At 40.3% G+C, this 27,969-nt stretch overlaps 2 protein-coding genes, 1 long non-coding RNA gene and 1 pseudogene across 3 annotated transcripts; 2 read left to right on the top strand and 2 right to left on the bottom strand.

Annotated features, from left to right (window-relative positions):
• The first annotated feature begins 19 nt into the window (after positions 1-19).
• Positions 20-19,152, top strand: LOC110046331 (uncharacterized). The gene is made up of 15 exons (XM_089291276.1): positions 20-191; positions 1,505-1,638; positions 1,743-1,838; positions 2,260-2,337; positions 2,663-2,740; positions 5,066-5,126; positions 5,502-5,614; positions 9,494-9,612; positions 10,864-10,974; positions 11,847-11,926; positions 13,156-14,079; positions 14,613-14,730; positions 15,400-15,497; positions 16,615-16,815; positions 17,393-19,152. The coding sequence occupies exons 1-15, from the start codon at positions 41-43 to the stop codon at positions 17,500-17,502; spliced, it is 2,472 nt and encodes an 823-aa protein (XP_089147402.1). The 5' UTR covers positions 20-40; the 3' UTR covers positions 17,503-19,152.
• LOC149110752 (uncharacterized) lies at positions 4,847-7,227 on the bottom strand. The gene is made up of 2 exons (XR_016207789.1): positions 6,916-7,227; positions 4,847-5,636 (listed from the first exon to the last, which is right to left on the bottom strand). It is a non-coding gene; the product is annotated as an uncharacterized LOC149110752 (long non-coding RNA).
• Positions 17,797-19,152, top strand: LOC149110751 (uncharacterized; annotated as a pseudogene).
• On the bottom strand, positions 19,050-26,669 carry LOC110046332 (uncharacterized). Its single transcript, XM_089291476.1, has 8 exons — positions 25,948-26,669; positions 25,436-25,596; positions 23,609-23,965; positions 23,002-23,313; positions 22,357-22,659; positions 21,755-22,066; positions 20,089-21,609; positions 19,050-19,556 (listed from the first exon to the last, which is right to left on the bottom strand). Exons 1-8 carry the CDS (start codon positions 26,387-26,389, stop codon positions 19,365-19,367), a joined length of 3,600 nt encoding a protein of 1,199 aa, XP_089147602.1. The 5' UTR covers positions 26,390-26,669; the 3' UTR covers positions 19,050-19,364.
• Between the last annotated feature and the right edge of the window lie 1,300 nt (positions 26,670-27,969).

The raw sequence follows: 27,969 nt of genomic DNA, 5'->3' as shown, positions 1-27,969 counted from the left end.
CTCTCCTTAGTGCCCAGTTTCCCAGAGCGGGATTTTCAAAATGGCGGAAGACTCAGTCGTCTGCGTGAGCTTCGATGGAATATTGGAGCCAGCGAGCCCGTCATTGCAGAATTGTATCAAATTTTCAAAGAGTGGAAGATACTTAAGTGCCTTGTGTGACTTTGGAGTTGTCTCTATTTGCCAGTTGACAGGTACATTAGGAGTAAATTACGGAAACAAAATTAGAGTTTCCTGAATACGTGACCTCATTAATTGCATCCCGACAAAATGTTGTAGAGTAACCTGGACTTGGCATTGAGGAAGGGTTAGGCCCGAAACGTTTCCTATAAACATCGTTTTTAATTTGGCACTGCGTTATTACTATTTACAACTTTTCAACTGTTCACTGCACGCCACGCAGCAGATTACTGATACGCACAGTTGAGGCGCATTGGGCTACTGTCCCATCTACGGAGAGTAGCAGCTCTCAAGGTTGCTGGAACTATTTTCTCCCAATTGAATATAGCTTGCTCATGAGTAGGCAAGATGACCCAAATTTATCCTGCACTGTGATTGGCTACCCGAGCAGGCCAGGGGCTACAGTATCTTGCCCACTTGGGGTTGCCCTATGCATCGCACAAGGAAACAGTGTGCTATATGTCCTGTAAATCCTTTTTGGACCAATTAAAGCTTGCTTAGTCAAAATGGCGTGATATAATTTTGCCTCTTGGTCCATACACATGCAAAAGAAAAAGATCTTGACTTGCCAAATTGACCAATATTCAGTGGTCTTGACCTTATGCTTTGTCAGTAATCCATATGTGTCACAAATACATTTTTTTTTACTTTAAATACAAATATATTATGAAGTCCATTAATATAGCTGCATAACCAGGTCTATTTGCTTGTCTGAGCCACAAGCTTACAGCTACATACATTTAGGAACCACTGTGTGACAGATGTAGAATCTGTGCAAGCAACTATGGGTATAACGATTAATCGAATTCTTGATTAATCGTAATTATGAAAGTTTGGTCGATTCACGATTCTTTGATTCCACATTTCGATTTTGGTTCGATTTTTTGCATACCTTTCCCAGAGTGTTCTCAGTGAGTTATTGTATTGTGAAATCAGAATCCAGAACTCTTTGAAATGTGCACTTTTGATTAGAGAGTAAAGATGTTTACAGTTTGTGCACCATGTTGTGTTGCTTGGTAAAAACGTTGCCCTTCTACCACCCGTTGAGAATGTCTAAATAAGGCAAACCACGTGCGACACCTCCATTGTATCCTCAAATTAAGGGTTTAGATTACATTTGTGTATCATGTAAGAATTAAAAACATTAATATTTTGCATGATCCAATTGAAATAATCAAAATCAAAAGGCAATAATCGAAATTGAATTGAATTACAAGGAATATGAATCGTACAAGCAACCAGGCTACATGTACATGTTTATTCCAGTTCTTGCTAACAATATTTTTTTCTTATTATTATTCTTTTCTTTTGTTCCATGACATCCTAGAGGTTGGTGAAGACTTCAAGGTAGTCTTAGTTAAAAGACTCACATTTGGCAAAGGTGAACTTCTTGAGGGTCATGCCTGGTCCAGCGATGATCAAATATTTGCTGTAGCTGGATACAAGATTTATCTTTCTAAAGTAAGCATTATTTTGTCACAGAGTATTTTCTCACCCAAGAACCTATTTACCAATATTATTTCTCAATCTTACAGTACTTTCAAATGTTGTATATTCCTTATCAGGTCTGTCAGGGATTTACCAGTCTTTATACCATTCCCTTGTATTACATGCCAAAAGACATTTCCTTAATCTTGACTGATTGTTCTTCTCCACAAAAGGTAAGTGTTCTGTAGATTATTTTACATTAGTTTTAGATTTTAAGGAAAACGACCAATTTTTTTAAGTTTGAAAGACATGTTTCGACAGAACTTCTGCCATCTTCCTTAAAATCTTTACATGTCTGATGCTATCTACACATTAGTTTTAATTAATAATCATCATGCAAAATTTAATTTTTAATTAATAGTTAGCTCCCAGTCTGTGGTAGTCTTTTCAATTTATTTAGTCTTCAACAAAAACTGGAAGAAACAAAAGATATGTTAACATCCGATAAAAATTACTGTATACAGTAATTGCAGTGTATAATTTTGTTATTTTAAGTGGTGTACAAGATGCTGTTTTCTAGACTAAAACTACAAATTTGAACTAAAAATAAAACCAACTTTTGCAGCATGTATATTTTTCTTTTGGATTTTGCAGGTGTATAGTTTAGCTGTTGCTGGTCCAAATGGAGTTGAACTGTATCAAATGGAGATAGGAGACTTTAAAATGATAACTGTAAGTTCACTGCATTAAACAATGCCAAATATAATTGACCACCTTGTGATTGGTCAGTTCAAGTTTAAAATAGCTACATAAAGTCATTCACATGCGTTTTTAGAAAACAACACTCAAGGTAAATCACCTACTGGAAAGAGAGCACTAAATGAACAACTCAAGTACTCAACATGTTTCATTATAGCAAGGCATTTTTGATCTTGACTCCATACTGAAGCTTACTGAAGCTTATGATGTAAAGTGCACTTGATCATTTCATGGAAAGTCCCACTGTATAAAGTTTTAAACTTTTTATTATTACTCAATGCCCTCTTCTTTACATTAGGGTGGTTCCTCATCACTCCATTCAGATCTGGCCATTGCACTGGTTGAATTTTCTCCTGACGAACATTACCTAGCTGTGGTATGGTGTGTTAATATGTAGTTCAATTGCAATTTAAAAGAAAAAAAAACACTCCTGGATGAATTAAGCACCAGGGAATGAACTACTGACTTCAAATCTTATCGAAAGAACAGTTACACACTTACAATAAATGGTAATGTTGTTATAATATTTAAAAATAATTAGCTTGTTCAATTATTAAAATATAGTTTGTTAATTAAATGAGAAAGTCACTTTAAAAAGCTTACTTTTTCATTTCCACCTATAGTAAGTAAACACTCACCACAAAGTTTCAGCCTCTAAAGTGCCTGCTATCCTGAAAGAAATTCGTCTTGAAAGAAGCCCAAAATTTGACTTTGGAGGCTGCCAGTTTGAAAAGTTCTGTACTTGGCAGCCAGGCTGTGTTTATGTGATGTCATTCTGTCCGACTCAAAATTGACGGAAAGCAGAGAAACCTGATTTACTGACTTGGCATCCTTCACAAGGTCAGCAAAATGTATTCTTTTCAACTGATTATCCACTTCACTATCTTCACTGCTATCATTTTCAGGGTTTGGAACATGTTTGGCTTGAAATACTATGCCACAAGAGCAGCCATTACCCAGAGTGGTAGTTAAAAGGCTTGTCGGAAGCCATCAGAATGAAATCCCTTGGACAGAATGACATCATGAAAATGCAGCCTGGCTGCTGAGTACTGTTTAAAATGGTGGCAACTTTGTCTGATTTTGGGCTTCTTTGGAGATGAATTCAATAAGGAAAACCAGCACTTTAGAGGCTGAAACTTCGTTGAGTGGCTAAACTTAGTGCAAGGTTTTTATTAGCGTCGACCAAAAAATATGTTTTCTGTATTGACCTTCTTGTTTAAAAGCTACAATGTGCAATTCCAGAAAATATCCATGATACATGTACTTCCCCCACAGAAGGGATATTTCGAATTTCTGAGGGGACTGGGAGTTCTGTAAGACCAAAACATTTGAAGACATGGATGAAGCTTAACTGAAATTTCCAGAGATGGGTTCGGGGGGGGGGGGGACGGGGGGGGGGGAGGGGAAATAACCTCGCTCCCAGGGTCAAGAAGTTGAGAGATCCTGGGAATGAGGTTGGGGGGAGGGGTCCTTAGAAAAAAAATCCCTTCTTTGGGGGAGGTATATATATTTTCTGGAACTACACGATATTATATATATGTTATTTGCCGGCTGGGAGGTCCGTATGGTGAAAAACTGTGACCTCAGGCATGAAAATGCATTTTCAAGACCTTGGTCACAGTTTTTCACCATATGGACCGACCGTAAGCCGGCAAATAACATTTTTTTTTTTCCTGCAGTAAATTGGTTTTACAGATTACAAATGGGTTTGTTTATGTAATTCTTGTTATTGAATTGGCTTGGGTGCCGTCTACTAACGATTTGAAAAAGATCTTGGCAACGAGCAAGTAACTCAGATAGTAGACAAAGAAAGATGTATTAAAAAACATTTTTTTTTTTTCGAACTACTTTGTGTTAGTTTCATTTATTTCACCAGTTACATTTTCCAAAGTTGTTTTTGCGGTGTGAAATTTTGTGCGAAGTTTGAAGTTTTACTACAAGAACAATTTCTGTCAGTCGTTGCTTTTAAAATCACTTTGCCACTTTTCTACCATAAATTGAATAGCAAAAAGCGAGGAAATTCGTTAAGTGTATTCCACACAAATTGTTCTAAATACAGCAACAATCAGAGAGGTAAACTCGACTAAAATTGTCTCAACTTTTACGGTGAGAGAAACACAGGATTACTCGCCATTACAGCCCCAAGGTACACACAATTATAAAGCAAACTCTCACAACTTCAAAACAGTCAATTGGATTTACTTACAGTGACTTTCCTTGCCATTTTAAAGTGAACACAGATAAACTTGCGTTGACTAATCATCGACGGATGAGTGAAAAAGGCAAAAGATTGACGATTATCGCTATCTTTTAGGAGCAAAATTTAGCCAGTGGGGAAAAAAATCCAGCCCATGGGCCATGTCGTAAAAAGCTGGACAGGTCACGTGCGTATGATTAGCCAATCAAATTCGAGGATTTAGGATTCCGGCCTGCTCAGATGCTTGAGAAAAAAATAAACTGTTTTTATTATCATATATATATATTTTTTCACAAATAACAGCATTTTTTATTAATATTTTAAAACAAGGAGTACCAGGGAGGTTATGAATTTTGTGTACTGGATGTCTGTCCACATGGCCCATTGTACATTGTATCCTTTAATCTTATTCATTAATATATTTATTTATTTATTTATTTATTTATTTCCATTTTTATTATTATTATCTATTTATTTATTTATTTATTTATTTTGAAATTGTAGGCAGCTCTTGATGGTCATTTTGGTATCTGGACTGTCTCAAGCTTGGACACGGACCAAAAAGGTTTATAAATTAGTTAATCACAGAGAATCACAAGGATGTTGAAAATTAATATAACAAACTGCTTCCAATTTGTTTTTCCTCTGCACCCTCCCCTGATGATTATAAGGCTTCCATTGCCTACTTTGGATCTTTGTTAACTTTGTCTGTCCTCAAAGTTGTCAAGTTTCAGAGTGCAAAGCTTTGTTGTGAGATTATCAATTGATTTTGCCATGTTTTTCTAAGGAATATGCAGAACAGCCAAGTAGATCAGAGTTAAGCTGGCCAAGATCACAAAGTAGACAGCATTATTTTCACCATCAGCCTTCATGTACATGTTTTACCTTTAACAACCCTGGCCTTTCTTCTAATAATCCTGTTTTGCATAATTATTTACAGAGTTTTGGTATGTCCACCTTAAAACTGTGCGCATCACCAGCATGGAATTTTCACCAGATAGCACTATGGTTGCTGTGGCAGGTTGGGAAGGGTCCTGGCATTTGTACAGAAAGGTATGATGATTGTGTTAAGTCCCTGAAAAAAATGCTGTTGTTGTTGTTAATGTTTTTTTTGTCTTTGTAAGTCCCTGAAAGATGCTACGTAAATGAGGCAGAATACTAAAATATATATTATCTCATTCAATCTTAATTTCGCTGCACAAATTTACACCCACCTGGACTCAGGGGTTTCATTCATTTTCTTAGCAGGAAGGCTGCAGGTTTTCACAGTCAGGCAAAACGTTTTGAACTGAACTTTGTTATAAATAAGAAAAACCTTCCTCCAGATGGTCAAACCACATGGGCAAAAACATCCTCACAGCTACTTTAACCAAGGCCACCAAATTCTTTTAAATTGACCAAGATATAGCATTATAATGTCCTTAAAACACAGATAGTCACAATTCTAAATTTTTGTTTCTGTAGTGTGCAGCTGCTTGCTGTGATCAATGGTTTTTCAGAGAGTTATTTATAATATCTAAGGTTTTCATTCATCTATTTGCACACGATTTTGCCTGTTGGCCCTGCTCATAGTATATACATTTTGGTGTAACTACAGTTTACATCGTTTTTAATTATTATCTGCTTCACTTAGCAGTTCTACATGTTATTCTAACTTCCAATGTTATGGCAAAATAAACTACTTAAGAGTGCTTGCCAGTAAAAATCAGACATATTCTTAATTTCGCGGCAAGGGTCGAAAATTTGATTTCGCTCATTTTCCTATGATAGATAGGCTAGGGCATGACAAAAACTACTGGATAGTTTTTTTGGCAAAATATCCTTTTATTTCAAAGGAATATGCAAATTACCAAATTCCGTTAAAATCGTCATTTGACGCACCATTTTATTAAACAAGTTTGAGAGCCTCGCATGCAAAACCACATCATTCTTCCGTCTTTAAAACACTCAAATATTTTTGTGCAATGTTTAATTGTGTACTGGGTTGATTTTCGGGAATGTTGCGGTTTTTGTTGGCTGCAAAATAATTAAATTTCGAAGACATGTATTTCATTCACTTAAAAGTACTTCGTAAAAATAATTGATTTTCACCATGTGCGAAACCTTCAAATGGATTAAGCTTCTGGTGGTTGAATCGCAGAAGGATGGTCTACAGATTGCTGTAAAAATTTCTTTGGGCAAATGATTGTGAGCGACGCGAGAGCTTTTCAAAGTACGTTAAAAATGCAGATATTTGACCATCCGTCGTCAAATTTCAATTTACGGGTTAGACATATATTTTAGCACGCGCCACATGTCTTGAGCTATATTAAGTTGAAATAGACACAGAGCTGATAATTTCGAAATGTTCTAACCTTATTTGCTGTAAAAGGCAGGTCCAAAAGCCGATTTGACGTGTTTCTGTCTCCATTCGTCGCACATAAAGCAGAAGTTTGCTTTTGTTTACACAACGTCCGATGTACATCGCCAACTGGCAACTTATTTAATGGTCGAATACCATGAATCTATGACCCTCTTTCGACACATATGATCCCCACTACATCTAAGTCAAAAACGGCTAAGTGATTTGTAGATAGTTGCTTGCTTTGCACTACACCAAAATATTACGTTTGATCATCGTTTGATCTATTGCTGCTTGAATCCTTTGTTGCAGCGGTTCCTTGTTTGTTCGTCACGCAATGCTGTGATCCCATTTTAGGGGGTAGCGGTATGACAATTTCTATCCTAATACGTAAGGCTCCGTAAGGCTTGGAACCACAGGGAGCACACAATCTTGTTGAGTAGAGAGAGATTAAATGAAGCAATGGAAAGAATGAATAGTTAACCATTGCCCGTGTTGTCATCTTTTACTAGACCACCGCTACCTACGCGCCCTGTGTAAATACTGTAACGCTAAACTCGTACCTAGGTCTTTTCGCGCTGTGCAATTATTTTTGGTTTACATATAATACAGTGGGCTACCCTAAGGGAAATGGGAGGTGGCCGCTTAATAGGGGTTGGCCGTTTAATAGAGGTTGGTGTACCTTGAATATTTTTTCACTATCGGGTTATAAATTTAGCTAAATTTCTTAGTAAACATGGAGTCAATTCAAGACAATCATGATAGACGTCATCCTCGGAGACCCAGGAGCAGTTAGTGGGAGCGGGGAAAAGTCTAAACGGGTGAGAAAAAAGTTCGGGCGAAGACCCGTTTAGAATTTTTCCCCGCCCCCACTAACTGCCCCTTGGTCTCTGAGAATGACGTCTATCATGATTGTCTTGAATTGACTCCATGTTTACTAAGAAATTTAGCTAAATTTATAACCCGATAGTGAAAAAATATTCAAGGTACACCAACCTCTATTAAACGGCCCACCCCTATTAAGCGGCCACCTCCCATTTCCCTTAGGGTAGCCCACTGTATTATATGTAAACCAAAAATAATTGCACAGCGCGAAAAGACCTAGGTACGAGTTTAGCGTTACAGTATTTACACAGGGCGCGTAGGTAGCGGTGGTCTAGTAAAAGATGACAACACGGGCAATGGTTAACTATTCATTCTTTCCATTGCTTCATTTAATCTCTCTCTACTCAACAAGATTGTGTGCTCCCTGTGGTTCCAAGCCTTACGGAGCCTTACGTATTAGGATAGAAATTGTCATACCGCTACCCCCTAAAATGGGATCACAGCATTGCGTGACGAACAAACAAGGAACCGCTGCAACAAAGGATTCAAGCAGCAATAGATCAAACGATGATCAAACGTAATATTTTGGTGTAGTGCAAAGCAAGCAACTATCTACAAATCACTTAGCCGTTTTTGACTTAGATGTAGTGGGGATCATATGTGTCGAAAGAGGGTCATAGATTCATGGTATTCGACCATTAAATAAGTTGACAGTTGGCGATGTACATCGGACGTTGTGTAAACAAAAGCAAACTTCTGCTTTATGTGCGACGAATGGAGACAGAAACACGTCAAATCGGCTTTTGGACCTGCCTTTTACAGCAAATAAGGTTAGAACATTTCGAAATTATCAGCTCTGTGTCTATTTCAACTTAATATAGCTCAAGACATGTGGCGCGTGCTAAAATATATGTCTAACCCGTAAATTGAAATTTGACGACGGATGGTCAAATATCTGCATTTTTAACGTACTTTGAAAAGCTCTCGCGTCGCTCACAATCATTTGCCCAAAGAAATTTTTACAGCAATCTGTAGACCATCCTTCTGCGATTCAACCACCAGAAGCTTAATCCATTTGAAGGTTTCGCACATGGTGAAAATCAATTATTTTTACGAAGTACTTTTAAGTGAATGAAATACATGTCTTCGAAATTTAATTATTTTGCAGCCAACAAAAACCGCAACATTCCCGAAAATCAACCCAGTACACAATTAAACATTGCACAAAAATATTTGAGTGTTTTAAAGACGGAAGAATGATGTGGTTTTACATGCGAGGCTCTCAAACTTGTTTAATAAAATGGTGCGTCAAATGACGATTTTAACGGAATTTGGTAATTTGCATATTCCTTTGAAATAAAAGGATATTTTGCCAAAAAAACTATCCAGTAGTTTTTGTCATGCCCTAGCCTATCTATCATAGGAAAATGAGCGAAATCGAATTTTCGACCCTTGCCGAGTTATTTTCCATATTTATGGACAGGGACTCTTAATAAGTAATAGTAAAAAAGAGGACAGACACTGCGTGAAACTGTGAAATCTGACAAACTACACTAGACCACCATGACTGTGAAGTAACTGACAAAGAGTATGTTACAATTGAATATCTAGCAGTATTTCACAGGCTCAAATGATTGATTCCAGTTCATGAGAATCACTGTCAAAATGACATTTCTAAACTCTGACATAGTACAGTAGCACGATTTTAACATCCTTCTCGTTTTTTATGAACTGTACAAAATGTACATTGTATTTCCATATTTTAGATAGTTCAGGATGAGAAGGTGACATGGGAAGAATTTCATTACAGCACAAGTGTTGATAGAGTGTCTGGAGATCTACCTGGGTCCTTCATAAGCTGGTCTCCAGATAACAGATTTGTGAGGCTAGTAAAATTTTTTACTTAATTTTCATTTCCAAAAACTACCAAATCACCTGATGTTTTCAACAAATTTTACATTTACTGTTAACAGTGCCTTTGTATCGAAACGACCATAAACCCTTCAGCCTACCAGGTGCTCTCCACTAATGGGCCAGAGTTTCGGCATGCTCTAAGCTGTCAGAACGTTGTAAACTGCCTCGTGTGGTGAGGAGTTAGCAAAAGACCAGAGTCAAAATTTCCCCTGACCTTTGAATTCATTTCTTATCATGATCTTATCAAGCATTGGGACATATATACATTCCTGGCAACAAAAAAAAAAAAAAAATTCGGATGGTAAAATTTCGCACGTATAATTTTCGGTCACTTTTTATACTCATTTCGGACAAATTTATGGACACTTGACCTAAACAAACGTAAAGTGAACTTACGCCTACAAACCACGCAGTGGACTGAAAGAACGTCTGTGCAAAAAAAAATAGTTTTACTGCACCCTCAAGGTTGCACAGATACACCGACGAGAAAGCAACACAAATTGTTTCACCGAGCTGTTTCGTATCTCAGACAGTGTATCAACTATAGTGCGCTCCATAAAGAAAATTAAGAGCTTTGGAGCTACTTCAAAGTTTTATGCAGCGCTGTAAATATTTCGGACGCTTAAAATTTTGGAAGCTTAAAAATTTCGGACCGTTTTACGGTTTTATTTTCGGACGCTTTTTAAGTCCGAAATTGAAATCGTCCGAAATTTTTTGCAAGAACTATCGATTCTACCGAATTCATTCAGCCGCTTATTATTCCTAAAGGTGATTGTAATCGTCTAAGTAGATGTCTCCACAATCTCGTGATATTTCCAAGCATTTACCACTGACCATAGAAGTTTCCAAACTAAGTCACAAAAAAAAAATTAAGGAAAGATATATATTATCGGCATTTAAAGGAGCTCCGTCGAGGTTTGCGCACCTCGAAAAGTTTAGGCTAATTTTTTCAAGTTCGTCGTCGTTTGTAATCCGTGTCAATCTTCTCCATCCTTAACCATCCTTGTTCCTTTATGGTTTATTGTTATCTCTTTGGTGTTTTTCTATCTTCGTAAGTGACTATTTTCAGGTTTCCTTTGATTTCAAGGTTAGTTTGCACGTAGCCAAAATAACTCAAAATGCCGTGACTGAGTTCCTTTAATCAGAGAAACTTAAAATAGTTTTCTCAGCAGAACTGCAAAGATTAAATGTTGAATTGAAGTGTATTATGTTCTAATCCCAGGGTGACTCAGTGCAATGACAAGACATCTTGTCTATCGACATTTGATACTCAAACTTCAGTCACCACAGGAATTCCTCTTGATGGCATCGTGAAGGGACTAGCAACTTTCAGGTACATACAGTGCATGTATGCACAACCTCGATCGCAAGGGAGGCAAAAGAAGAGAGCCTGGGACTGGGGTTGATGCGTGCAGTACTAAGATATGTATAATCTGTCCAAACGGCTTTTGAGCTTTTAGGCGTACCAAGGCCTCAGTTCGTCACTAAAGACTTAGAAAAGCAGATAGAGCTGTTACCGTCCTGACGAATTACCCATTTCCAAGCCGTCTCTGTAATGACACGCATAACGAACCGGAAGCGTAGTAGGCCATTTCCCAGTTACCTTGTTCCTCTGTTTCAAAACGAGTCCTCGTTTGATACGCATGAAAATAAACCTGTAGCCGGAACACATCTCTGTACGAATAGTTGCGCACGAAGTCTCGTTTTGACACAGAGACAAAAGACAACTCGGAAATGGTCAATTTACCTGGTACCCTTCTTTGTAAACGTAGACAAAATCACGGTCCTTTTGAACCAACTTCTTAGTTCGTAGTACAACACGCACTTGAGCACTATAGTTCTTCTTGACGTATAATCCATCTTGTATCCAGCCATCTTCGCAGTAAGAAGCGTAATCGGGCGCACTGGAAAAGCTAATCTCGCCCGGACAGATTATGCTTCTTCAGTATAGACACTGCCATGTAAACTAATAATCAAACCTTTATTTAGTTTTAATTTTCAACCTTACGCTGTTGTCACTTTTATTGAAAATTGATATTTCAACAATCACACCTCTCACCGCATATATAATACTGTTGAACCGTTATTTTCTTGTCACTTGATAATGATGTCATGATGACATCGAAACGTTGTGTAAAATTTCTATTGCTCATTTTTATTTTGAAATATCTAAGTTGTCAAACATTTATGTGTTCCTTGTAATAGGCGAATGTCAGGGTTCTACACCCTCTGTGTGTTGAGATCAAAGCAGTGTTTTGTGGTAAAGTGGCCAGCAAGTGTGCCGGGTAAGTGATTTGTACACTCTTCAGTGTAGATGTTAAGAAGACATTTTCTGAGAATGAGTTTGAGAGAATACAGTGAAAACCCGCGTATAAGAACGTAGTTGTTTAAGAACCTGCTGGCAGAAATTTTCCATTTTAAAGCCCAAAAATATAAGAACCTGCTAAGCCAAGCAAGATCAAGCAGGTCCTTATATGTGAGTTACAGATAAATTATGATCGCTTTTTTAAGAGGCAACACTACATACACATTCTGTAATCAGTTGTGTTAGGCTTATCGTAATACAGTTGTGAATAAATACTGTATATTTATAGACCAAAGCCAAGTATATTTATTTTTCTGATAATCAACAACTACAGTGTATATATCCCTCACAGAAGTTAAGAACCTAATAAGAACCTACTTAGCCTAAATTGCCAATAACTACCCCAAAATACGATAACCTATTTTGCTTGACTTCCAAAAATGTAGGTTCTTACTCGCGGATTTTTACTTTAGCCACAGACCAATCGATTTGCCCTTGTAACAGACCATATCCATTGACGGAGCTTCCTGACGGTTTCAGCATTTGGAATACAAATTTCCATTTAACTGAAGACAAATACGCCAGCGGTCCTCTAGCGCGCTATCTCAGTTTTCTGAACAACACAATTGGGACTCTGCAAAGAATAAATTTAGTGCCCATGTCCTTTCAAAACACCAAACTTGAAGAGCCACAAGTTTGAGCGTTTTACCTTCCTTCTCTTAGGAAAAATGCAGTTACGTTATTCAAGTCAAGATACGCCGTATTGAATGGGAAGTCGGTCAATGTATTATATAGCTTAGCAAGCAGATGTAAGATGGATGATCAGATGAATACTTCTCCATAAACGACCGCTCCCTGGTTGACTCCTGAAAGCGGTTGGCCATTTCCGAGTTACCTTGTACCTCTGTTTCAAAGCGAGTCCTCGTTTTGAAACAGAGGTCGATTTGCGTGAAAATAAACCTGTAGGGGAAACACAGTTTGACTCGTTTAAAAAGAGGCCAAAAGCAAATCGAAAATGGCCTATTGCTTCAGTTCTTCTTTTTCACGCTCTGTGACTGGTTCTAAAATTCTAAAAAGATCTTCTACTGTACATATCTGTAAGAAATGTTTGGCCTCGAGCTTGGCACTGACTATCTTCACTACCTTAAGTAGCAACACCACTCATTTTTGTAAGGATTTATGAGAGCCTTTTTGTTGCCCTCCCAACAGCCTTGGTCAAGGCCAGTGCTGCTCATGAAGAAGGAGCAAAGCTTTTATTTCAAGAATCATTGGAGGGATCTTTGTTGGTAGAACGTTCAGTTACGGGTGGAGTTACTTTGCAGTGGAGAAGGACTCCACAAGACATCCTTGCCTTACTAAGGAAGATAAGCGAAACAGGGTTAGAAATAAGAGAAAGTTACAAACCATCTGAAATACAGCAGTGTTCAGTGCGTGAAACAATAAGTAACAAAAACCAACGAGATAGAGAGGAGTCAGGGAATGTGCAGTGCAATCAAGATGAAATCTTAAGGAAAGAAGTTCTGCAACAAGATGATGGTCATGATAAATCAGCTACAGACTGCAGACAAGGAGCTAACAGGCAGAACTTCATGAAATCTTCAGAACGTAGCTCTAAAAATACAGAGCTAAGCAATGATAGGTCAAAAGTAGACGAAATTGGCAAGACAAATGAACACAGAAGTTTGAAAGAAGCAGAACGTAACTCGCCTGAAATTCCAGTCGAGTTCCATGCTGTTGGGTCTACCGAGAATGCCTCGAGAAACATAGGTCAAGTAGGAAATGTGCTGACAACTTTTGAGGAGAATACGTGTGGAAGTGTGTACACTTCTGGTGGATCTTTTACAAAAGAACGTTGTGCGAAGTCAAGGGAAGAATCTAGCGTTACATGTACGTCCAGGCTATCAAATGAAGTCGTGTTTATAGAAGCACCATTTCTTAACCCGAGACTCTTTCAGAAGTCTGGCACAAACAGCTTGTCTCCGTCACTAAGCAGTACTGTCAAATTGTTGAGCTCAGCAAATTATGTCATAGTCACCATCTTGCCTCTGCTAGCTTATGTCTATCACCACGAAAAGGAAGAATGGAATAGTTTGCTGCTTCCCGTTGCAGTGAAGAGCTGCTGTATCTCACAAGGTAAGTTTGAGTTTAAACTTAGCTGTAAGTGCTAAGTAAAAGCTTTTCCCAACGTAAACATTTCCGACATGCCTGACTCGCCTACTAGAGATAAGTCCCTGCATATGGAGCATGCGTAAAAGTGGGATGACCATGCCTTGAGGACAAAGGAAACCTTCGCACCAGGAACATTTTTTCCCCATATTAACATGCCCTTATCTTCAGTCTTAACCTTTCTTGTATTATTATTTTTGAACCTTACTGTAACACCTCTTGATTTGATAAACGGCAAATCATTTAGCTGCCTGCTCGTACTGGTGGAAGTAAAAACGATTGTTTTGATGGGGACTGAAAGAGTTTTACATGATTCAGGTAATTGTCGTATTTAGTGTAGGAGTACAAATTCAAATTCTTTCGGTCCGTGGTTGGCACTAAAAAAGGTAAGGTGTTTTGGCACCGAGCTAGGCTTGCAATTTCAAAAGCAATGTTTTATGATTTAGTTGAGTCAGTAGGCTTCCTAAGGATATTTATTTAAGATCATTTCAACTTCTCAGGTAAATACCTTGTGCTTCTCACGGATGAAGGTGGACTAAGAATTTGGTGTCTTGATAGCATGACAATGTTGTATAGCTCACATGAGGTTCTTTGTGTCACTAAGAGTGACTTTGAAAGGTAATATCTGTTTTACACAATCGATTAACGCCAGGTTGACTAAATTACATGAAAATCGCCCGTATTAATCAGAAGTAACTCAGGAAAACCATCGGTGTTCACTGTGTTAATTCGATGAGGATGCAAGTCCAAAATTGTGTAGATTTTAGGGCATATCAAACCGGGTTTACACTTTTTTTTCTCAGGTATGTCGATTCGGCCTATACCAGTATATTACCATCTACATGTAAACGTTTTCAATCAACCAAGAACAGCTCAAGTTCAACACGTTTAGTAAGGGTCTAGACGTATTTTTATTAGAAATGATTTTCGTTATTCTCTTTTTGCCCACGGTAATGTCAAACGTTGGGAAAAAACCCTTGTCAACCTTACAAACGTTTAAAATGATTTCCTAAAGGTGTGAAGAGCATTAGTTTCAATCTTTTAGAGATCACCTTCTTCTTGGAAGGGTTGTGATAAATCATTATGACAGATGATTGCAATTGAAACTCGCTATCTCAAGCTCTCGTTACTGAAACAAGCTCGAGATGGCGGGGATTTGCTCGAATTGTTACATGTAATTCAAAGAAATATAATTTCAGTTCAAGATAGCTGGGAGTCCGGGTTAACCTAGCTCAAGACTGCGACTGTAATTCCATTTTCTGTATCTTGTCTTGTCTTGTAATAAAGGTGCACCATGACAGGACATCTGTTTGAGCCCCGGTTTGCTATTGTCAAGCTGGACAAGGCTGGAGCAGGAGAAGTGTTACGCGTTTCTTTTCAGCCAAGTAAGTCTGACAATTGTAATGTCCGGCCTCAAACGCCTATTTTACACCAGTTCTTTTATCGCGACATCACCAAAGTCCAGGCACCAAAACGTTAACCAGGTTAAAGTGACTGATCACTTCAATTACATCTCTACTAAACAATTAGACTGTGAGCTCGAGATTTCTACCGTGTGATAGTTGACGAGGGCACAGCCCGAGTCAACTATCACGCATAGAAATCGAGACCGAATAATCTAATTGTTTTAGTAATCTACTAGTCGTTCAAAACTTAAACTAAATATTCTTCACAGACACCTCGAAAACTCAAACTCGGCCGTCATTCTGTTAACAAGCGCACACTGCTACGCTACTCACTATCTATCACAGAATAGATAGTGAGTAGTGTAGCCAATCAGAGAACGGCACTCGTGATAGAAAGCTAGTAGATTTATACTAAAAATATATAGTAAGGTGTTGTAGTACTTGCGACTTGTGCATTGATTTACTTACATTATACATTGGTGGTAACACTGGTCGGGGATTTCTACAAAGCGAAAAAGTTGAAAGAAGGCAATCTCTTCCGTTATTGTTTGAATTGGAAAAAAATAAAGACCAGTTTAGTCTTTTCTTTTTGTGGATTTGATACCCTGGTTCCAAAGTTTTTCCTCTTTATCTTCTGACGCAGAAACGCAAAACCACTGTCAGTGTCCATTTCACGTCTCAGGGCGGGCGTGTTCAAAGCCCGGTTAAGCTAACCCAGGATTAGCGAGAATTTTGATTTAAATTTTTTAACTTTTCCGTGCGGTTTTCTGTTTATATTATTTGTCTTTCAGTTTTGAGCTTGAATAATCTTAAACGGCACAATGCATAAGCAACGAAAAACGGTTTTATACAAGAAAAATTGATACTTTGGTTAAATTTTAATCCTGGGTTAGCGTTAACCGGCTTTCGAACAAACCGGCCCAGACTTCATTGAGAAATATTGAAGAGAAAAACTCTGGTTAGAGTATGCGTGTAGAGATGCCGTTTGGAGAACGATTCCTCGTAACTTATTTTAGCACTCCCAGTTTTTGTGTCGAACCGTTTTCAACATTGACAAATTTCCATTGCTGTTTACACATGAAACTGGAACTTTCAGGCCGCAGTGATTTCAGAGTGTCCTTGACACGCTTGCTGGTGTGTTACCCTGGCCTACTGGGCGTTAGCTTTGCAAGTCAAGTGTGTGGCTGTGTCGGTCACCTCATCATCTTCAAACAAAGACAATATTCTGAGGATGACGATGAGACGAGTCAAGAGCATAAGGAATTATCTCTCGCAAAATGGGTCGTTATAATCCCAGGTACTAACTTTAACAAACGTGGAACATATTTATCAATCACGCTCATTCGCGAGACTTCTTTTCGTTGGCCAAAAAGGTTTAGGCTTCCAAAGAATTAAGCGATTTTCATAAAGAGGGTGTGAGGTATTCATTCAGCCCTCCTTCCGTTTCTCCCTCCCTCCCTCCCTCCCTCCCTCCCTTCCTCCCTCTCTTCCGCTTTTGCTCCCTCCCAATGTCTCTCCTTCCTTACCTTCCAAGCTGCCTTTCTCTCACTACTCTCCTTCTCTTCTTCTCTCCTTACTTCCTTTCCCGCCGCTTAGCCTACGCCTCCCTCGCACCCTCGCTTTCTTCCTCCCTTCTTCCCTGCCCTACCTCTCTACCCCCTGTCTCTATCTCGTCTTCTCTTTCTGTCATCCTCCCCCGCCCCTCCCCTTTCCTCCAATGAGTGAGTATTTGTTTGTTTGTTTCTTTTGATTTGATGCTTGTGCCAAACCTCTTACTTGTGAAAACGTCTGCAGCTGTTCTTAGCTTGCATCAAATTTTAGAACTCTTGATAATTTTAGACTGTACATATGCTTTCCTATTTCTTTTTTCGTAGAGCTTCGCATTAGTAGCTCATATCTTGAAGAGCCAAACTGTTCCTTGGAGAAATTCATTATTCGTCAGCACGGAGCTTTGGGTCAACTGGACAACTTGACGGTTACTTAAGCAATAGACCACAAGTTTTTATGGTTTATAGGCTGATAAACCACGCGGGATGTTGGAAGAACACGAGAAGAATTCATAGAACACGAGCCGCAGGCGAGTGATTTACGAATTCTTCGAATGTTCTTCAGTCATCCCAGGTGGTTTATCATGCCTCTAAACCATAAAAACTTGTGGTCTATTGCTTTTATATAATAATTCAGAAGCCATGCGAAATTTCCTTGAGTTAACTGGCGCAATAAACCATAGCTGACTGCCCAATCAGAGCGCGCGCATTCATTTATTATATAAAACTCTATGGGCCGATTATTTAAACGAAGTCTAAGTCAACCATTGTTTAGGGCTGAGCCGCGGTTTAGACGTTGTCTCGATAAACAACGGCTAAACGATCTTTAAAATTCATTGTTAAAACGCAACTGAACCGTGCTTTTGCGAGTCAATGGCTAAACCATGTCTTATGAGGAAATGCATTGTCTGCGGAGTTATTTCGTATCCAAATTTCCAGATAGTGGTTATGGCTCTTAAACATGGCTTCTAAAACAAGTCCCACAACAAATTTCAGCGAACAAGAAAAACTTTTATCGGCCGAAATGGGTAGAGACTTTCCAGAAGTGGAAAGCAAAGACTACGACAGTAAAACCGCGTCGGCAAAAAAGGCAAAGGCATGGGAGGACATTTTAACTAAATTTAACTTCCAAAATCCTAACGGTATCAAACGTGACTTCAGTCAGCCTCAAGGATGCTGGAGGCGACTGAAACTCCAGTCGAAAAAGGAGCATGACTTACATCGTCGTGAAGCAAGGAAAACTGGTCAGTGGAGGAAAAGCTCCTGCCTCCCCAAGTGAAGTAAGTAAATTAGTAGTGGACATAATCCCAGCCTTAGTTAATCCTCTAGAGCAGGAATGTGACGATGATGCAGGAGAAGAACTAGTTGATTTAAGGCGGGACAAAGACGAGAGGGAAGTTGTTAAATGCGAATTGGAGCCAAACCTCGAAGCTAGCTGAAAAAGTCACGAAACACGAGGATAGTTAGAAGTACAGTAATTTTCAATCGCTTCTAAAAATTGTTTTTTAGAATCGCCAATAACCCTCTGGAAAGTTCCTGTCGCATAGAATCTTACGTCGATTGGCGTAGTTTCCTAACTGTCTGTAGCGCAGAGGTCCCTCCATTTCAAAATGGCTGACCATGAAAATATCGTTAAATAGCGTTTAAACCTACCTTTGATCAGGTCTAACTTACTTTTGTTCCTTAGTCGGTGTTTAGACACTGTCTAAACACTGTTATGGAAAAACAACGTTTAAATAATCGGTACTCATGGTTTAAACATGGCTTAGACGATGACTTTCATAAACGTTTAAACTTCGTTTAATTCATCGGATTTAGGATTTTAGGTTTTTAAAGAATTAGGATTTTAATTTTAAAGTATTGTAAAGCGCCATGGACAATTAGTGGAAAATGGCGCTATATAAATGTATATTTATTTATTTATTTTATTTTATCGGCACTATAAGTCTTGTGAGTATGACGTGGAGGCATGGAAACCCGTCAATTTCAGTGTTAAAATATATATTTCTATTCCAATGTTACATTTATGAGCAATACTTCCTATCTGTGTACAAACTGTGTAAATTAAAGTTCTTAGTAACTGGAAACATTTGGTTCGTAAATCAAGTAACGATTACTCGATAAGATACGTTATTTGCACTCTATCTGTGGCCTTGTTTGTCTACTCCCTAAATGAAATAGCTTGCAATTGTGAACAAAATTTCGATGGGTGATCATTTCTTCGTACACCAAAATGAATTTCGAGCACTGCATTTTCAAGGATATGTTAACAATTATCTAGGATCTTTTAGTACTTTTTCTAACTGGTAAAGGGGCAGACCCAGTAATGGATAATGCACACCACGAAATTATAGCCAACGAACAGCCTTGAAATTCCTTTGCAAATGCAGCTGTATGCCATCGTGTTTGTCTTCGGGTTACCATATCCGTCTTGAAAATTGTACTCTGCGGCACTGAATGTTGAACATGTGGCACCAACAATCTTCATGCCCTGACAAGAAAAATAATTAAATTTTAGTTCGGAGTTATCGGCTGTCACATGGAGCAAGAATGTGGCATTTTTGAAACGTTGTGAAAACGTGGAGTCTTCGCTTGAAGATAGTCACTGCTATACTGACTTTTAAGAGCAACGCACAAACGTAGATGCAAAATGGATAGGTTAATTTCCCACGTTCGATATATCAATAATCTAACACAGCTCCGAAGCTTTTAGGGTAAACTTCTATATTTGGCGGTGTTTTCTTGTATCTCTTGGGAATTGAGTGTCAATAGAAATAAAAAAAAGAGAGAATTATGTCCCGAAAACCTCAGAACCATGCTAGGATATTGATATATCGAACGAGGCTTATTCTCCCGTGTTGTTGCATTGAATGTGAGCAGGGTTTTTTTTACAAGCTTCATGATCACAGTTTTGGATGCATTATGCAGCTACTTGGCCTTACATTCATTCTTCATATTTTTAGATTATGAGCAGGTATTGGGTTATATTTACGTTTTAACTACGTGTCAAGTTAGGTACGCACCGGATGGTCATCTTCTCGTACAACGACTCTTGTATAATATCGATGGCCGGCCGTCTTTTTGTTCTTGTATTGACAACGACTTACATTCCAGGCTCCAGAGCTACCCTGTGGTGCCTTGCCAGGAGGGCCCATTGGTCCTGTAACTCCAGGGAGCCCTGATGCGCCTTGAGAACCGTTCACACCTCTAGGGCCCACTGGTCCTCGGGGTCCAGGGAAGCCCGGTGTGCCATGAGATCCGTTTACGCCTCTAGGGCCCATTGGTCCTGCATTCCCTTTAGTGCCATTGAAGCCCCTAGGTCCCACGGGCCCTGGTGACCCTTGAGAACCCAGAGGTCCTTTGGGGCCTGGGGGGCCTTGAGAACCGTTCACACCTCTAGGGCCCATTGGTCCTCGGGGTCCAGGGAAGCCCGGTGCGCCATGAGATCCGTTTACGCCTCTAGGGCCCATTGGTCCTGCATTCCCTTTAGTGCCATTGAAGCCCCTAGGTCCCAGGGGCCCTGGTGACCCTTGAGAACCCCGAGGTCCTTTGGGGCCTGGGGGGCCTTGAGAACCGTTCACACCTCTAGGGCCCATTGGTCCTCGGGGTCCAGGGAAGCCCGGTGTGCCATGAGATCCGTCTACGCCTCTAGGGCCCATTGGTCCTGCATTCCCTTTAGTGCCATTGAAGCCCCTAGGTCCCACGGGCCCTGGTAACCCTTGAGAACCCCGAGGTCCTTTGGGGCCTGGGGGGCCTTGAGAACCGTTCACACCTCTAGGGCCCATTGGTCCTCGGGGTCCAGGAAAGCCCGGTGCGCCATGAGATCCGTTTACGCCTCTAGGGCCCATTGGTCCTGCATTCCCTTTAGTGCCATTGAAGCCCCTAGGTCCCATGGGCCCTGGTGACCCTTGAGAACCCAGAGGTCCTTTGGGGCCTGGGGGGCCTTGAGAACCGTTCACACCTCTAGGGCCCATTGGTCCTCGGGGTCCAGGAAAGCCCGGTGCGCCATGAGATCCATTTACGCCTCTAGGGCCCATTGGTCCTGCATTCCCTTTAGTGCCATTGAAGCCCCTAGGTCCCACGGGCCCTGGTGACCCTTGAGAACCCCGAGGTCCTTTGGGGCCTGGGGGGCCTTGAGAACCGTTCACACCTCTAGGGCCCATTGGTCCTCGGGGTCCAGGGAAGCCCGGTGCGCCATGAGATCCGTTTACGCCTCTAGGGCCCATTGGTCCTGCATTCCCTTTAGTGCCATTGAAGCCCCTAGGTCCCAGGGGCCCTGGTGACCCTTGAGAACCCAGAGGTCCTTTGGGGCCTGGGGGGCCTTGAGAACCGTTCACACCTCTAGGGCCCATTGGTCCTCGGGGTCCAGGAAAGCCCGGTGTGCCATGAGATCCATTTACGCCTCTAGGGCCCATTGGTCCTGCATTCCCTTTAGTGCCATTAAAGCCCCTAGGTCCCAGGGGCCCTGGTGACCCTTGAGAACCCCGAGGTCCTTTGGGGCCTGGGGGGCCTGGCGGCCCTATGCACTGGCTGCATCTTGATCCCTGCAAAACATAATAATATTCTTTAATATTCTTTGTAACTAGATCACCATGTGTGTGTGTGCGTGTATGTGTGTATGTATTTATTGATTGATTTGTCAGCCATCTATGCAGCTTCCTTTTTGTTCTTGTATTGACAATGGCTTACATTCCAGGCTCCAGAGCTACCCTGTGGTGCCTTGCCAGGAGGGCCCATTGGTCCTATAACTCCAGGGAGCCCTGGTGGGCCTTGAGAACCGTTCACACCTCTAGGACCCACTGCTCCTCGGGGTCCAGGGAAACCCAGTGCACCATGAGATCCGTTTACGCCTCTAGGACCCATTGGTCCTGCATTTCCTTTAGTGCCATTGAAGCCCCTAGGTCCCATGGGCCCTGGTGACCCTTGAGAACCCGGAGGTCCAATTGGTCCTTTGGGGCCTGGGGGGCCTGGCGGCCCTGTGCACTGGCTGCATCCTGATCCCTGTAAAACAGTAATATACTTTAACGTTCTTTGTAAGTAGATCACCAAACAATTCTCAAAATATCCCCTGGAATTGTTTTTGTTTAAAGGTCAATTTGTAATTATGTTTGTTTATTTCTTTCTTTCTTTCTTTCTTTATTTATTTATTTATGTATTTATGTGTGTATGTATGTATGTATGTATGTCTGTGTATGTGTGTGTGTATGTGTGTATGTGTGTATGTATTTATTGATTGATTTGTTGGCCATCTGTGCAGCTTCCTTTTTGTTCTTGTATTGACAATGACTTACATTCCAGGCTCCAGAGCTACCCTGTAGTGCCTTGCCAGGAGGGCCCATTGGTCCTGTAACTCCAGGGAGCCCTGGTGGGCCTTGAGAACCGTTCACACCTCTAGGACCCAGTGCTCCTCGGGGTCCAGGGAAGCCCGGTGTGCCATGAGATCCGTTTACGCCTCTAGGGCCCATTGGTCCTGCATTCCCTTTAGTGCCATTGAAGCCCCTAGGTCCCACGGGCCCTGTTGACCCTTGAGAACCCCGAGGTCCTTTGGGGCCTGGGGGGCCTGGTGGCCCTGTGCACTGGCTGCATCTTGATCCCTGCAAAACATAATAATATTCTTTAATATTCTTTGTAAGTAGATCACCAAACAATTCTCGAAACATTCCCTGGAATTGTTTTTGTTTAAAGGTCAATTTGTAATTATTTTTATTTATTTATTTATTTATTTATGTATTTGTTTATTTATTTAGGTATTTATTTATGTATATATGTATGTATGTATGTATTTATGTATGTATGTATGCATTTACTTATTTATTTATTTATTTTTTTATTTATGTCTGCATGTGTGTATGTACGTATGTATGTATTTATCTATTGATTGATTAGTCGGCCGTCTGTGCAGCTTCCTTTTTGTTCTTGTATTGACAATGACTTACATTCCAGGCTCCAGAGCTACCCTGTGGTGCCTTGCCAGGAGGGCCCATTGGTCCTGTAACTCCAGGGAGCCCTGGTGAGCCTTGAGAACCATTCACACCTCTAGGACCCAGTGCTCCTCGGGGTCCAGGGAAGCCCGGTGTGCCATGAGATCCGTTTACGCCTCTAGGGCCCATTGGTCCTGCATTTCCTTTAGTGCCATTGAAACCCCTAGGTCCCATGGGCCCTGGTGACCCTTGAGAACCCGGAGGTCCAATTGGTCCTTTGGGGCCTGGGGGGCCTGGCGGCCCTGTGCACTGGCTGCATCCTGATCTCTGTGAAACAATAATATACTTTAACATTCTTTGTAAGTAGATCACCAAACAATTCTCAAAATATTCCCCTGAATTGTCTTTGTCTAAAGGTCAATTTGTAATTATTTTTATTTATTTATTTATTTATTTATGTATTTGTTTATTTATTTAGGTATTTATTTATGTATATATGTATGTATGTATGTATTTATGTATGTATGTATGCATTTACTTATTTATTTATTTATTTTTTTATTTATGTCTGCATGTGTGTATGTACGTATGTATGTATTTATCTATTGATTGATTAGTCGGCCGTCTGTGCAGCTTCCTTTTTGTTCTTGTATTGACAATGACTTACATTCCAGGCTCCAGAGCTACCCTGTGGTGCCTTGCCAGGAGGGCCCATTGGTCCTGTAACTCCAGGGAGCCCTGGTGAGCCTTGAGAACCATTCACACCTCTAGGACCCAGTGCTCCTCGGGGTCCAGGGAAGCCCGGTGTGCCATGAGATCCGTTTACGCCTCTAGGGCCCATTGGTCCTGCATTTCCTTTAGTGCCATTGAAACCCCTAGGTCCCATGGGCCCTGGTGACCCTTGAGAACCCGGAGGTCCAATTGGTCCTTTGGGGCCTGGGGGGCCTGGCGGCCCTGTGCACTGGCTGCATCCTGATCTCTGTGAAACAATAATATACTTTAACATTCTTTGTAAGTAGATCACCAAACAATTCTCAAAATATTCCCCTGAATTGTCTTTGTCTAAAGGTCAATTTGTAATTATTTTTATTTATTTATTTATTCATTTATTTATTTATTTATGTATTTATTTATTTATTTACGTATTTGTTTATCTATTAATCAATTTTTTTAGACATCTCCTTTGAGTAGGCGTTTAAATTGCCTCGGGGACTCTGCTTTCCTTAAGTTGCAAGGAAGACTGTTCCAAAGAATGGCACCACTATAGCTAAAGCTATTTTTATAATAGTCTGCGCGGCAATGGAGCATTTAGTTTATTCTCAGAGTCCCTTAGATTATATGCGTTTTCTCGCCTCTCGAATTTAGAACTTAGGTATTCTGGAGCCAACCTGTGCAGAGACTTGTAAACCATCGTAGCTCTTTGAATTTGCTGCTGGCATGCTAGATTTTTCCTCCCGAGAAGTTTGAACAGCTGATGACCAGCATCTACGTCATAGTTTGAGTGGCTCAAAACACGGGCTGTTCTATTTTGTAGCTTTTGGAACTTATTTCGTAAAGTTATCCCGCAGTTTCCTCAAACAATGTTGCAATAGCCAAAGTGTGGCTGTATCAGAGCTTGATATATTAGATGTAAGGTCGCTTGAAGGACAAGGTGCCTTATTCGTTTTATGGCCCCAATGTCAGAAGCGACTTTCTTTGTTACTTTTTCGATATGGCCACTCCAATCAAGTTTGTCATCGATGGTCACTCCAAGGGATTTTGCGGTAGTGACCTGGCTAACTTGAAAGTGATTAATTGCAAGTGTCGGGGATTCTGTGAGAGTACTTAGCCTTTGCCTAGATCTAAGAAGCCTGAATTCGGTTTTAGTCATATTTAGAGTGAGTTTGTTTGCTATCAGCCAATTGTGAAAATTTTCTAAATCTTTATTTCGATGCAACTGAGTATTGTCTGCATGGTCACTTTCAACAGTTTACGTTTAAGAAATGGGTGGACTTAAGAAGGAAGTGACTGGCTTCCAAAGAAACTTTCGTGTTTCGTCGGCAGACAAATGAAACACTAGTCTAGTCTAGTCTTAGTCAACGAACTGTTGTATGTTGAAGTTTTTCACGTCCGCAGAATTTCCTTTATAAAATACAAAATAAGCTCTAAATCAGTCGAACGTATGTCAGACGTCTCTCAGGATAATGTAACGACAAAAGGTACAAATCAAGCTACATTGTTGGACGGTAGACACTCAGAACAAATTACATCGTTCTTGTGTTTTGGTACTTGACCAACCAGTATGGCAGTAACGTAAATACCAAAGAAGTTTGGCTTGAACACAGTATCAAAGGAAATATCAAGTCATTTGCCTTTTTTCCTGCGGAAACACCGCAGAAAACTTTTTACAATCGCAATAGCTCCTTAACACCTATTATGGAGATGTGCTTTAAAATAAAATTTCCTTTACCTGTGTCGTTAAGTTTGCGATCACTGCCTTTTGCATCTTCAGTTCGGTTCTTAGTTCTTTAACGTGAGAGCCAGTGAGGTTCAGTGCTTTTTCCAGCTCGGTAATCTTCAATTTCAACTCTAGGAATGACACATTTTCTCCACATCTAGTCAACTCACGCCCTGCGATTTAAAAAGAAAGTATTGTTATAATAACGTGCTTACTTGTGGGGGAGGAGCCTCGTCACGGTTTCCGCATCTGTAAAGGTAAGCCTAAACTTTTCAAGTTCGTCGTTTGTCATCCATGTTAATCTTCTCCATCCTTAACCATCCTTGTTACGTTATGGTTTATCATTATCTTTTTGTTGTTTTTCTCTATTAGAAACTACTATTTTCAGGTTTCCTTTAATACAAAGGTAATTTTGTACATGATCAAAAAGACTCGGAATACTTTGACTGAACTTGAACTCTTTTAACAAGGTTTGATAAGAATCGTTTATCGAGATCATTTCCTTGTAAGACAAACGACCATACCTTGTGAGGAATTGGCTAGGTTCGGGCTCAGGGTCTGTCCAGTCGTCGCTGTTACCTCTAGAACTAGGCTGGCTCCGGCTGTTAGGAAGACAACCAAAAGCAACACAGCCATTAGGCACATCAAGCGGCGTAATACATCTATTTGTTGTTGCATTTCCAGTGAATCGTATACGACTTCTGGTACTGGACAAGCTCCTTCTGGGTTCTCCTCTCCGTTTGGCAAATCCTTGTTGTGATTCGCAATTATCTTGCCAACTCCTTTGTCGTAATCCATTTCTTCTGGGCGAAACTCTGCAGTTTTCTCTGCGTCTTTTGTTTTACCGTTGGCATTTCCAGGACATTGCATTTCAAGACTTGCTCCCTTCAATCCGAAGGTTTGGGCGCCATCTAGTGAAGTCATCTCATATTGTTGATTTTCGCGAGCTTCTGGTGATCGCTGCATACTTGCATACAATTTTCGTTAAGTTGCTCTAGTCTCGAGTGAGAAATTCACCTGCGATTAATGAAGCAACAACCCAAATGACAAATTGTGCAAGCCTCTTTTTTTTTCTTCACTTCCCTAGAACATGTACCAGCATATCTGCTTATGTGGCGCCAAAACAAACATACTCCTTCATACTTGATCGACAGTTTTCGTTATAATTATAAGTTGCTCTAGTCTCGAGTGATAAATTTACCTGCGATTAATGAAGCAACTACCTAAATGACAAATTGTGCAAACCTCTTTTTTTTTCTTCATTTCCCTAGAACATGTACCAGCATATCTGCTTATGTGGCGCCAAAACAAACATACTCCTTCATACTTGATCGACAGTTTTCGTTAAGTTGCTCTAGTGTCGAGTCATAAATTTACCCGCGATTAATGAAGCAACAACCCAAATGACAAATTGTGCAAACCTCTTTTTTTTTTCTTCATTTCCCCGGAACATGTAATAGCATATTTGCTTATGTGGCGCCAAACCAAACAACAGTAATCCAGAGAGATGAATTAATTGTACGCGGATTAGGAAGGGTTATCCTGTTTGTTTGTTTTTTCTTCAGTGAGTGGTATGAAGGGTCATTTAATCTGGCAAAACAAAATTCCTTCACACATAAACAGCCAGCAAGGCGGGAATGAATAATTAAATATTTTCAGGTTAAGGATTATCACTTGGGGACAGGTTTGGCTCCAGGAATAACTACGTGCGCGGTTCTGATGCAATGCTCGATCATGCCAAGACGTGCATTTTAATAATCCAAACTTTGTTGTCAAGTGAGGTGGAAAGAGGCACTACGAGAGTAAAATGATAATGCCGACACTAGAACGCTGGCGATGTATGGTAACCTAGACCTCAGTTTAAATAGTCCGCTGCTCAGCCCACATCTCACAAAACAGGAGAATCTATTAACACTCTTTTGCTGAGCGCTTCAGTTTCTGATTGAGCGACAAAAATGCTAACTCGTAATATTGAAAGGTCATTGAGCGATTAGCTATCCCAAGGAATTTGAGCCCGATGAGTCAAAAACTCCGCTTTGTGTGACGCGCGTTTAAATCTCAATATTAATGATATTGACTAAGTTTGTTCCGTCAAGATGGATGGATATTGGTCTCGTTCTTTTTTGCGAGTTTATGGACCTGGACTCCTCGGTCCATAAACACACAAAAAAGAACTTGGCCAATATCCCGCCATCTTGACCTCACACTTGGTCAATAACCCATATATCCAGAGTTTCACAAGCTTTTTTGGACGCTGTGCGTAGAGTCATTCTAATATCGCAAAAATTAAAAAATGACGCTACCAAACATTCCCCTATACCTTCCCCAAAACATGGTGGCCAAACACTTGTGCAACATGTGCATGTTTTAGTCGCGTGCTGAGAAAGGTATCCACGGAAATTCCAAGGATTCAAAGTTGTCCTCGCAATGTTATTTAATTTATTTCAATTCCTTCGAACGATTGACTTTACACACTTTATACAAACTTTGTTGAAAAAAATGTAATGGAAAAACTTAACCATGGATGTTTCGGTTCTTTACCTATC

This window comes from Orbicella faveolata, unplaced genomic scaffold (assembly GCF_042242905.1).
Source record: "Orbicella faveolata isolate gen_17 unplaced genomic scaffold, um_ofav_v1 contig_24, whole genome shotgun sequence".
In the NCBI taxonomy this organism is placed as follows: Eukaryota; Metazoa; Cnidaria; class Anthozoa; order Scleractinia; family Merulinidae; genus Orbicella; species Orbicella faveolata.
This window is presented reverse-complemented; position numbering and strand designations above follow the sequence as displayed.